The 13,052-nt window shown below is 49.5% G+C and overlaps 1 protein-coding gene across 1 annotated transcript in view; it reads right to left on the reverse strand.

Moving 5' to 3' along the window:
- Nucleotides 1–13,052, reverse strand: part of Capn2 (calpain 2) — a 51,423-nt gene that overhangs the window by 22,816 nt on the left and 15,555 nt on the right. Inside the window, exons 3-6 of the mRNA XM_085843525.1 lie at nucleotides 3,588–3,706; nucleotides 2,898–3,031; nucleotides 1,688–1,856; nucleotides 809–892 (exon numbers count right to left, since the gene is read on the reverse strand). Coding sequence (XP_085699651.1) covers nucleotides 809–892; nucleotides 1,688–1,856; nucleotides 2,898–3,031; nucleotides 3,588–3,706 — 506 coding nt within the window. The remainder of the gene's footprint in view (nucleotides 1–808; nucleotides 893–1,687; nucleotides 1,857–2,897; nucleotides 3,032–3,587; nucleotides 3,707–13,052) is intronic.

Genomic DNA, 13,052 nt, shown 5'->3' on the forward strand with positions numbered 1-13,052 from the left:
CCCCACTTCAGACAAGTGGGTGGAGGAGGATCATGGAAGCTGGAACGGCCTTGACCCTCAGATCACTGCTGGACAGCTTTGGAAAATCATAATTAAACTCCAAGTACCCAGGAGCTCGCTCCCCAAGTTCCGGGGAAGCCAGTGACATGAGAATTAAAGCTCTCAGGAGCTGGTTCTAAAGACTGGGCCCTTTAATTTTTGTCAGCAGCGGGAGACACCAACAGTGTCTGTGGTTGGGGTGTTAGAGCTAAACATCCGTTAACTAACTGTAGCAGATGGCACTTCTGTCACAGGCTCTCAGAGACGCGTTCTCAGTTGCTTAAGATGTTGGGTGAAAAGGAAGATGCTGTTTGGGTGGTTGTTGTTGTTGTTTGTTGTTTTGACAAGGTTTCATTGGGTTACCCTCCTGTCTAGGCTCCGAAGGCTGGGATGACAGGCCCACCATACCTGCAGCTTACTTGTAAATGGCTGGGGGAAAAAAAAAACCCAGCCATTTTTATGGAGACAGCATGTGCGGTAAAAGTTAGCCACGTTAAAATACACATTTAAAAAAGTATATTTTTAGAAAATCCTAGCCCTTGAGAAACAGAGGCTAGGATTTCAGGTGTGAGCTACCACGCCCCACGAACAGTAATTTGAAGAGTGTAAAATAGGAAGTTCTGGGTTTGGGTTTTGTTTTTAAAGCTGATCCAAAGAGTAAAAGAACGCCTGTAGCTGCCGCTGTGACCAGCAGGGGGCAGCGCGCGCCAGGCAGCTGCCGCCCTGGAGGCCCCACCCCCGGACAGCCACGTGCTAGCAGGAGCCGTACCTCCTCGGCTCCGGTGACGGAGTACGCATGTCCTTTCACCAACTTCTGGTACGTAACGGCCTCAGAATCTGCAGCGCTGGTGATCTGCAAACACAAGGACAGTAGGTGGCAGCTGCTCCATCCTGGATACAAATGGCCCAGAAAGATGCACAAGGCACCCGGGCCTAGTCTGGAAAATTCTTAGCATTCATCCTGCCAGCAACTTTTAGTTGCTGATCACCAGGAAGCAAGTTGGCGCACGGCCCCCACCCCAGATGAGTCACCTTTGAGACAAGGGTCTGTGGGAGGTCTAATGACAGACACCCAAGTGGCAACTGTAGCCAAGATGCTGTGATTCTGCAACCCCCTACTCCGCCCAGCTAAGTTGAACTGACGGCGACTTTTTAACTTCAGAATCCATGTATTGGGTTGCCAATTCCTTAGAGCCCCTCCTTTCCCATCCTTTGGGCACAGCTTGGGGAAACTCCTGGGGCCTGGACCAGGCTCACTTTCCGTCTCCCTGGTGAGGTTTGTTTGCCTGCAAAGCTATTTTGAAGAAACAGATCCTTCTGGTACTTCCTGGCGTCTTCTCCAGGACCCACCAGCACTGGGACAGAGTGAGGAGAGGTTGCAGGGCTGCTCAAACAGCCCTGCAGGTGCCGGACAAGGTGTCAAGACCAGCAGAAGGGGGATGGGGGGCTTTTTGTAACCTGCGCTCTGTGAGTGGCGTGATACAGCACAGTTAGAATGGGAAGTGGGATGGGGATGAAGGACTGGAGGCACTGTTACTGTATCAAAGGCGCCCCCTAGAGAGCTATTGCCTGGTGACCCTGGGCAAGGAGCTTCTGGGCCCTGGGTGGCGTTGGACTTAAGTACTTGCCGAGGGTGATGGAGACTTACATCGATAGAGCAGCCAAGCAGGGAACCTTTCTCCAAAGCCTTCTGGATGATCTTGAACAAGTTGGGAGGAGGCTTCCTCAGCTCATACCACTCAGCAATGCCTCCCGTGAAGTCTTCAAAGCCTTCCGTGGTGGCACCCCCTGAGAGTGCTTCATAGCACCCATTGATCCTGAAGGAGGGAATTCATGCTGCAACAGGGAGCCTTCATCCCTGAAAATGCCACCCCACTCCAACTCAGATCCCCCACTTGGGAGCTCATGGGGTCCTCTGCTTTTATCTTCCTTGTCTTTGTCTCCAACTTGGGGTGCCCAGGAAGGCAAGGCACGATCCCTCTAGTTATTCTCCTCTGTGGCTACAACATGCTTTAGAATTTGTACGAAACCAGGAAGGATTTAGTGATGTTCTGGAATGACTTAATGATGTTCTGATCCAGCCTCTGGTGTTGGCTCTAGCCCTGACACAGAGGTTGGCTGGAGACACTTCAGTAATGAACCCAGTTTCCCAAAAAGCGCACAGCAGGTTCCTGTGGTCATGCCCTGAGCTCTATGCCCCAAGTTCTCTTGGTTAAGAACATGAAGTCCCCCTGCCTGCCCCAGTGTCTGGCTTGGTGTTGTAGAGATCCTAAACCCTCTAGCTCCATCTTAATGCAGTGAGTGCACCAGCAGCACCAGCAGCACCAGCAGCACCAGCAGCACCAGCAGCACCAGCACCTGAGGCTCCCGCTGCAGAGGGCTGACATTCGGGGTGGACCCAGCACGACTTTGGGCCAGCTGGGTGATACACAGCTAGGACTAGAACCAGGAAGCCATTCTTACCAACCACCTGATTTATTCTGGGTGAGTTTCTACAGTTTTTCTACCTCTGCAATGGGTAGCTTTGCCCACTGGCAGAAGCTTTTGGCCTTTTCAGCTAAGAGGCAAGGGGGGCCCATCAGAGGAGCAGAGTTCCTTCTCAAGGCCAGAGCAGTCAGCCCCAGAATGTTTCAGTTCACTTGCTCAAAAAGAGCAATGACTGTCCTGTACCAGTACATCATGTGACCAGCCGCCATACCCATATTACCTCCTTGAATTAAGAGCCAAATTTGGGCCAAAGTCATCCTTTTATAGAACAGAATGTCTATTCAAAACAGTCCCCGAAATAGCTCCCGCTGTTTTGGAGTCCAGGGCAGCAGAGGCAAGATGGGGTGTTGGGGAAGGGTGTGGTTACTTACTTGGCATAGGCTTTCTCCAGAAGGGCACTCCAGAACTCACTCCCTTCAGCTGAATGCACAAAGAGCAGCTCCCCGTCCTTTGTGGGCAGCCTGTCGTCCACCACCACCTCCACCCACTCGCCATACTGCCAGAACTGCAGGGCAAGAGGGACAAGATAGGGTGGCACTGGGACTCTGAGCCTTGGCCTCATCTGGCTCTCCCCAGCCCAGCCCCTTGCTGTCAGTTCCCATGATGCTCTTTGGTGTCCTATGTTAAGTGTGTGTCCCACCAAGCAAGAAGTCAGCAGAGCTCATCTGTGTGTCCAAAGCCACGTGCACGTCTTTTAAAAATATCATCTCTCACTTGCGATCTTAAAAGGAAGCTTTTTAACCTTTTATCTCAAATCTCAAATAATAAACATTAAAAAAAACTAGGGGATTACTTCCTGAACATATTACTTCCTGTACACCATGATCTACCTCCGTGGACCACCTCCATCCCAACTCCCCACCGTTCTGATGGGATTCCACAGGGTGGGCAAGTTGGGAAAATCTTGTCTCTCTCTTCCAGCATCCTTTGCAGAACAGAAATGATCTCCAGAGCTTTCAAACTACCAGGGAGTGGGGAGCGGAGGAGAAAGCCCAGCCCAGAGGCATCTGCTGAGCCCCTGAGCCAGGGCAAGGAAGTGCCTCGGCCAAGCATGAACTTACCTGGAAGTGGAAGATGCCTGCGTAGTTTTCCTGGAAGCTCTGATCCGGAGGCACAACCCGAGCCAGGATTTCCTCATTCAAGGTGAGGGAGGCGATGGCAGCCAGCAGCCAGCAGTCCCCTGAGAACACAAAGCGAAGAGCTCTGGTCAGGTCTTAGTTCCCAGAGGATGTGAAGTCTTGTTCCTACAGCTGGGTGCTTAGAACCCTGGAGTAGACAGAATGGTGTTTCAGACAGTCCCTCAACTAAGGGACAGGTCACCTGGTCTGGTGGGATAGATCACTCAGTCTGTGTGTCCAAAGCCACATGCACGTCTTTAAAAAATATCATCTCTCACTTGCTATCATAAAAGGAAGCTTTTTAACCTTTTATCTCAAATCTCAGATAAAATGGATATTTTGATGGATTCCCTACAGGAGAAATGCCGTGTTGGGTGGATGGCTGGATACAAGAGAGGTTAGTTCTCTGAGAAACTCAGAACTCTTGTAGCGGCTCAACTGTGTCCTTGGAGCCCAGCTCTGTGCCTGATACACAGGAGCTATGCCCATCTATGGACGGACTGAACTTGACAGGGCAACAGAGGCTTCAATGAAAAGAGGTTTTCTAGGGGAGTTTGAGTGAGAGGAAGAAAATACAGCAATAGACGGGGAGGGGCTGAACACAAGGAAGGAGATGCCGGGGCACAGAGGGCGAGGTGTGGGTAGAATCCAGGGGAAGGGAGGAGGGCAGTGTGATCTCAGGAGTGTACAACAAGGCAGACAGAACAGCCATGAGCTGATCTGCATGAGCTCCGGCTGACTCTGAGGTTTCCCTGGGGTAGAGGCAGAGCTCACTTCTGGGGTGTGGACAGGGAAGGGACTGGGCAGGTACAGGCACAGGGACAACCAGATGAGGCTCTCTGATCCTCAGGCCAGGTCTTTGTGAAGGAAGATGTATGTCTAAAGCATGCAGTCCCCATCGGTGCCCACTGCAGGAGCTTCGTTAGTACGCACCATGGTCATCCCACAGTTACAAATAACCTGGTCCAGCACCGGCTCCAGGCAGTTTGCAGACCGGGACTTGTTGAGCACAAAAACAAAAGAACAAAACCCAAAGCCAACAATAAAGGGGAACTGGAGAGTTGGCTCAGTGGTTAAGAGCACGGACTGTTCTTCCAAAGGTCCTGAGTTCAAATCCCAGCAACCACATGGCGGCTCACAATCATCTGTAATGAGATCTGACACCCTCTTCTGGTGCTGTCTAAAGACAGCTACAGTGTACTTAGATATAATAATAAATAAATCTTTAGGCCAGGGCCAACCTGAGTCGATCAGAGTGAGCAGAGGTCCTGAATTCAAAATTCCCAGCAACCACATGATGGCTCACAGCTACAGTGTACTCATATACATAAAGTAAATAAATCTTTTTTTTTAATGGGGGAACTGGGAAGAGAATGAAGATGTTTACTACAGTAACAGTTGCCATGGTAACCACATAACCGCAGAGACCAGCTTGGTTAATTAGAATACTTGAGCCCTTTATGGAGTTCTGAATTCTGGTGGCTACTGGGCAAATCCTGCTGGAGCCTGAGAGAGGCGGTCCCTCTGACAGGACTGCACTCAGATCTTCGGGCTGTGCTGTGTGACAAATGGTGGCAGTGGGTGGTGTGTGACTACAGAGACCCCCTAATTAGCAGGTCACCAAAAGAAAGCGAATCTGCTGCTTCTGGAATTGGGTGGGTCACGGAGCACTGCACGTGGGTCGTGGAGCACTGCACGTGGGTCGTGGAGCACTGCACACTTTGTAGTTTTCCGCTGCAACCTTTTGCTGTTCTCCGAGTGACACCAGGGCCTTCCCGGGACTCTTGTCTCCAAGGTTCAGAAGCTATGACTCTGTCCCTAATCCCAGACAACTGGAACACTGACTGGGGCAGTGTCTGAATTCAGGAACAAAGTGTAACGATCCCCGGTTGAACTTGGGGGGCGGGGGCAGGCGGCCTCTGCATTGCGTCTATGAAGATGTGTGTAGACTGAAGGGCTGACATCATCTTGCCTCCATGAAACTCTGCCAATGCTGATGAAGAAAGGCTGAGAGATGAGGAAGCTCGGCCCCACGACCTGGCTTACAGTATTCCCCTCACATGGGCTGACCATTTCCCCGTTTCCTGACCCAGCGCACTGGGTTACAAGTCCCTGCGGCTTACTGCTGGGGGAAGGTGGACAAAAGCCATTGCTTGTTCAGGCCTCCTCCACACTGCCTACTTCTCTAGGAGATTCAAATTCTTGTCATTACTCCTCACAACAGCTCCAGGAGGACGTGCAATGCAAACGCTGTCTCCACGTTAAAGAATAACCAGGCCTAGCCTGTGTCCACTGTGCACAGTCAAACACAGCCGCAGGCCCAAGGTTTAAAGGTGGGGCTTTATTGGCTGTCAGACTTCCAAGGGATCTAACCTTTTGGGTCACTGAGGTCACTATACGGCCCAAACTAGAGACTCTGACACACGGAGGCTAGGGAGCTGGAGAAATCTGGTGGTGATCCTTTCTAGCTCTGGATAGCAGCTGGACCTGAGGGTCAGTAAGGATGGGTACCTATCTGGGAGTGCTTTTCTTCCCTAACTCTGTGTGGTACCTTGGATGGACCCATGGACGCAGTGTTCAGAAAGACCTTCTAGTTTCCTGAGATCTGCCTCTCCCTCATCCAAGCCATTCAAACTCTCCATAACTGAAGGACTAGTTCACCAGCTGCTCCTGGGGTAATGGGGGCATCCCCTTTCATCCCATCTCTCCTTCAGGCCTCTATAGGAGCCTGGCAATGGTTGTGATTCTAGATTACTCCGAACTTACTGCATTTTCTAGGACTCTTGCTAACTGCCCAGACTGGAGACTTTCTGTGGCATTTGGAGGACAAAAGTCTGGGGTGTGAAAATGGACTCCACTGCACGGAGTCAGACCTGAGCTGGAGCTTGCACGGATTCTATGTAAGGTCCCATCACATCTTGAGCATCCTCTTAGGGGATACCTAATACTGTGTGAGCCCGTCAGTGACCATCCCGACGTCCTCCCTTCCTCTGATGCCCTCAGCCCCAGCCATCAGTGCTTTTACATCAGCATGAACACAGAAACACAAGCACGTGTGCAGGGCCAGGCCTTCACAATCTCAGAGGTCAGTGCGGATCAGCGTGCTATTCAGGGAACAGTGACTGAGTGTGTACAAGACTGGCCTTGGAAAGTGACACTGTTTGTATTTCTGTATTTGTAGTTCGTATTAGGCCGGCACACCTGTCTCACATTGCCACCAGCAGTCGAGGGTGCTCTTGCCATGTCCTGGAAATCATTGGTCACACTTTGTGGCTTCAGGCTTTCTCCATGTCCCACAAGCTCATTATCCATCTTGGATGCCTTCTGAGGGGACCACTTTCCTTACCACTTGCCATTCAGCCACTTCTGAAAGGGTCACGGTGCTAGAGTGTCCCTTGGGCAACGAGAGGCTTAGCTTCTGCGTCCTAGAAGGGGCACAGCCCAGACACCTCCACTTGTAGTCCGTGTTCCTCCTACCAGCAGAAATGTAAACACTAACAGGCGTCTAACACTTGCACGATACTTTAACGCCGACAAAGACTAGTCTGCATTTTTCTCAGACTTCTCATAGCGCTCAGGCCAACCCCGCCATCACTCTTATCTCCAGAGGTCAGGAGGTCATGGGGTAGACATTTGGCAGGTCTCACACACACACAGTCTCTGAGTCCAAACCCTGGGACGTTTCTTGTTTTGTTTTCTGGAGACACAATCTCACTATGGGACTCTGACTGGTTTGGAACTTGATACGTAGACCAGGCTGGTCTTGAACTCACAGAGCTCTCTGCCTGCCTCTGCTTCTCTAGTGCTGTAATTAAAGGCATGTGCTATCATAACCAGCTAAGCCTTGGGTTTTGTTTCAGAATCACACCATGATAGTAGTTTCTTTTCATCAAGATTACCCAGTTCCCACTAGGAACACTCAATTGTAAATTTGAATTCAACTCTTTGGAAGAATATGCTAACAGCCAACGTTTTTCAAAAGCCCCACCTCCTCTAACAAGGCGACCCTTCCTGATCTTTGCGATCCTTCCAAATAGTAACTAAGCATCCAACTGTATGCAAACATACGACGCGCCCACGGGAGTCATAAATGTGGTCAGGCTGCCACATTTATGAAATATCAAAGCCTATCATTTCTTCAGTGCAAGGTAAGTCACCAAGACAACGTGAGAGCTTAGCATTACACAGCCAAGACAACACTACAATCAAAGCCAAGGCGGGAAGCAACGAAAGATGTGCACTTTGGACTTGTTGCTGTGTTGAAGCAAGGTCCCACGGTGTAGCGTAGGCTAGCCAAAAACTTGAAAACTCTCCTGCCCAGGACTCCCATGTGCTGAGATCCCAGGTGTGCCCCAATACACTCCGCTCGAGCCATACACATCTTATCGTCACACATTCAACTCCTCTAACTCTCGGGCCCAGTGAGGAAGCCTTAGAGGCAGGAGAACATTTTAGTTTTTAGTAAGGCGGAAACACTTGAAATCTCATTTCATATGTGATTCCTTCACATTCTCCCTCATCCCAATCAGCAGAGTATTTTGTGATAAGTTGGGAAGCTCCACTACCCGTTAAAAAAAAAGTACTGATTCATACAAAATGTACCGGCACCAATCTCCGTACAGTGATTGTGCAACTGACACACTCAGAGGCTACGCATGTGCCAGGCCTGCGTAAGCGTTTGCACACATCTTCACAGTACCTCATCCTTTCATGGTCACTAAACAGTGCCTATTTCATGGTGGACACCAGTTTCCATGGGTGCCGTCCCAGCTGCTGAACACCCACCACAGTTGTCTGCTAATTTAAACCTTTTATTTCACACCTTTCACGTCCTACTCTGCGGATGGCTTGGTGCCTCTTCCAGATCCACGGGACTCAGAGCCGTGTTGGGAGTCTTGGATGTTTGAGACGTGACCTGAGACGTCTCTGCAGAGCATGCACTCTGCCTGTAAGCCCCATCTGCATGGGGCAGTTTATCCCCATGATGCCTGCAGGACAACTCTATCAACCACGGCCTCCTCACTCAACCCCACCCATCCTTGATTTACCCCCACCAAGGTCAGAATCCACCTCCTCTGTAGCATTTTATGGGAACATTTCCCTTCTGGATAATCATGATGACCTGTCCCTGGGCAGGTGCCCTAGTTGGAGATGTCCCTGCAGTTCCATCTCAGCAGAACTTGCTCGGGGCAGTTACAACCTGGACTGGTAATAAGTCAGCTGTCTAGTTAGGGAGGATCTGATAAGTGGATTCACTCAACCACCACAAAGGGACTCAACTGATCTGTTTTAGCTCCAGCAAACAGCTCTAAACGGTGCCTTTAGGGTCCAGGGCAGAGGCCCTGGAATGTGGCCACGTGGATGTGGCTTGGGGGAAAAAAAAAACACAGGTTTTAACCTGCACCTGAAAGAGACTCAAGACTTGAACACTATGTTCCCCACTGGCCCGCTTTTGGCTCTGCTCTCCAGTCATAACAGGACGATGCTGGTGGGAGGGAGGGAGGACAAGGCGGTCGCTCAGACCTCGGCCCATTCTGGGAGAAAGGACTGTCTCTGTGTCATACTTTGAATTACTCAAATCCTGTCTTCCTCTCATGTTAGCCATCAATGTTGTCACACAGGTACAAAGCTTCTTTGCATATCATCTTCTGTGGACTATTTTTGGGTCCCCAAATTACTCTGTTTACCTCAAGCAGAAACACTTGTCTCTGGAGCCTGAGCGCTGACTGTGGTGAGGTGAGGTGAGGCGCCTGGTCCATCCCCTCTGCTTGCCTCTGTGTTTAGTTTGTAGCCTCCAACCTGGTACCTGCTTAGAAGCCCCCTGAGCAGTAGACCCAGGGGTTATGGCTGCTGGTGTGCCTTAGCCACTGGGGACCTGGAGATCAAAGGCCAGAGCATGTTTCCCCTGCTTCCTCTGATGATGGCTCTCTCTTGGTGGCACTAAGTCCCACTGGGGGTTCTAGAATTCTGTCAATTGCCCCCAACCACAGAATGAGATTCAGAGAAGAGCCCCAGGCAGCAGTTGAGGTGTACTAAAACAGTTGCACAGGAGCCTGTGGAGGCTGAAACAATTGTGTTTTTAAAGACTTTTTTTTAAAGTAGCCCATATTCTCAGCTACAAAGGTTCATTATCATAAAAATGTCTTTTCCTCTTAAATTGGCCTATAAACAACGAGATCCCAATAAAAATAGCAAAAGAGTTTTAAAAATTGGAATCTAGTCGACACCTAAGTTTATAGGGGAGATTAAACACGAGGCGCAGCCGGAGGACAATATCTAAAAGAGGCCCAGAGTCATGGTGCAGCCTGGATTCTAGCACTTTGGATCTTAGGGAGGAAGTTCCTGGGCCCCTGGACTCATGCCTAGTACAAGCTCCGTGCTGTGCTGCCTCCCCCAAATCACCCTAAACAACAGAGCTAAGTGACAAAGTGACATGAATTAAGATGTCGAAAACGATGAGCAAAAGAACGGGCTGTGGCATGGCTCTGTATCAGAGGCTCTTGCCCCTAAGATCTGGGTTTGAGCCCCAGAACTCACAAGGCAGAAGGAGAGAACGGACTACCGCAGGCTGTCCTCTGACCTCCACAAGTGTGGAGGTCACACAAAAAGAATGATGAATAGTTTGATAGTCATATATAAACAATCATTACACAGTTTAAATGTATATTTACACATACTATGTATACACTTATAACTACAATAAACTATCCATTCATACAATTCGTCCTCTTATGTATTTGGATATTTTATATTATGGTAATATTTGACATAGTATGTGAATCCATGAAAATTCTAGGAAAAGTGGGAGAAGTCTATTACAATCTTAGAGTGGAAATTAGCTATCTGATTGTAATTTAGAAGTCATGAAGTTTTAAAATCATAAGTTAAAATTGTTTAAATCTAAAATAATAAATTTAGCTGCATTAAAGAAATTACATGGTAAAAGTCACAATAAGCAAAAAAGTAAAATAATAAGAATATAGAAAACAGGTGGTGGCGCACGCCTTTAATCCCAGCACTTGGGAGGCAGAGGCAGGCGGATTTCTGAGTTCGAGGCCAGCCTGGTCTACAAAGTGAGTTCCAGGACAGCCAGGGCTATACAGAGAAACCCTGTCTCGAAAAACCAAAAAAAAAAAAAAAAGAATATAGAAAACATGAAAAATGAATGTCGTTAAGGCCTAGACCAAGGGTCACTTTTTTTTTTCTTAGTATATAAAGAGCAAAAGGCCAAGCCTACTAGAAAAATAAAGATACAGTTAATAGAAAAGGGAAAACTGGTGTGTGTGTGTGTGTGTGTGTGTGTTCATGCGTGTGCATACATAATAACAGGAAGCTGTGTCTGTGCCTGGGTATGTGTGTTTTCATGTGTGTGCATTTACATGAGAGCAGAAGGCTCTGTCTTCTGTATATGTTTATGTGTGTGCATGTGTGTGTATGTATGGGTTATGTGACATACACAAGAATGTATGTGTGTGTGTGCATACAAGAGAGCAGAGAGTTCATGTGTGTGCATATACACAAGAGCAGGAGAGTGTGCCTGTGTGTGTGTGTGTTATGTGTATACACAAGAGCAGAAGGCTGTGTATGTGTGTGCAGTTCAGTCTCAGGTGCTGTCCTCTCTGCGTTTTGAGGCAGGCTTTCTCACTGGACTACTTAGGCTAGGCTGGCTGGCGAGGGAGCTGACCCTCTCTACCCTCAGCCCAGGGCTATCTGCTACAGTGAACACAGACCCTCTCTACCCTCAGCCCAGGGCTATCTGCTACAGTGAACACAGACCCTCTCTACCCTCAGCCCAGAGCTATCTGCTACAGTGAACACAGACCCTCTCTCTACCCTCAGCCCAGAGCTATCTGCTACAGTGAAGCGCCCTTGACCATACTTATGCTTTTCTCTCTGGGTTGGGGCTCCCTCTTCCTTCTGGACATTTCTCTTTCTCTATTAAGTTAAGGTCTCAGTCTGTAAGTCTGTAACTCAGGCTGACCTAAAACTCACTAATAGTCTAGACTGGTCTTAAATTTACAGCAATCCTCCTGCCTCAGCCTCCCAAGTGCCGAGATTACAGTTGTCTAGCATCTATGTGGCTCTGGAATGCATTTTCTTTAGAGCTGCTTGGTTTTCTTTAAAACTATCATGTTTGCACTGTCTGTGTTTACACTGCTGGCTGTGTACCCTGGGAATGGAGAGGCACATGTGTATATAAATTCTGCCTTGGCTGCTGTACAACTGTGACAGACCATCTCTAGTCTGCCTTTCTTGCCCGGAGAGCCTCATACTGGCTTCTGTCCAGCACCCGGGACAAGGGCAGGGACAAGGGTCAGAGACAGGTCACTGTAGTACTTATCACTCATGAGAGTCCCCAAGGCTGTGCCTCCCCAGGGTGGAAGCTGGCAGCTGCTGACCATGTCCACGCTTAGCCCGGAGGTTACTGAGCCGCCTGTGACCATTGTCCACAGAATGCCAATCTGTCACCCAGGCTGCCTCACATCATCCCGGAAGACACCAAAACTTCAGATTGAGCCCCTGAGGCCTCCTGTGCCCTGTCATCTACTCCCACCGGACTTTGTTTCTGTGATAAAACAGAGAGATAGAATATCTCCATCCAAATAGAGAGACCAGACGTGGGCTACACATGCTTACCTTAGGGTTATAAAACTCTGAGGTAAAATGACTGACAGTTTGAGGAAGGTGGGGGAGGCAGGGTTCTAGTCTAGAGCCAGCACTGAAAGGACATTACTGTGGCCAGGGGAGTGGCCGAGGGTCTCACAGCCAGCCTGGTCCCCTTCATCTTTTACTTGGGGACACACTAAGAAATTCTGCCTTCCTTTGGTGCAGTCCTCCAGGGTTCCCGTCCAGGGTGTGTCTTGCTGCAGGCAGAGTCCATGCCTCTTGCCTGAGACCTGGCCTACTCTGTTCTGTTTCTAGTTTTTCACTTCTCTGGCATGTTACACACACCTGTTTGTCTTTCAGTACCAGAAGGCACCATAAGCCTCATCACCACACCTCCAGACTCCTCAGACTCTAGGTTCTTTATCCTCTCAGCCCCCTGTAGCTTCGGCTCACTTTGTTCCTTGGCCCAGGCTCTCCCTTCCTGTGGCCTTTCCTTCCCTGGGTGTGACCCGCCCTTCTTACATTGTCCTAGGCACTACTCTATCCCATTGGCTAAACAGGAGGCAAACAAAACGGACATGACAGTTGCCCACTGAGTCCATGACCCAGGAGCCTTGGACACTAAGGCTGGAGGGGCAGCAGTCACTTTGGGCACGGACACTGGCCCAGCCTGGGTAGTGAGAAACTAAGCCAGAGAGACCCAGTTGGACCACTGGAGGCCGACGGATACACACAATTGTGGTTAGAAACTAGGTCTGGTCCTGATGCTGCCGCCGCTTAACTCTGGGTGAACTTTGCCGC

Source organism: Mus caroli, unplaced genomic scaffold (assembly GCF_978045245.1).
Source record: "Mus caroli unplaced genomic scaffold, Mus_caroli_1 scaffold_1, whole genome shotgun sequence".
In the NCBI taxonomy this organism is placed as follows: Eukaryota; Metazoa; Chordata; class Mammalia; order Rodentia; family Muridae; genus Mus; species Mus caroli.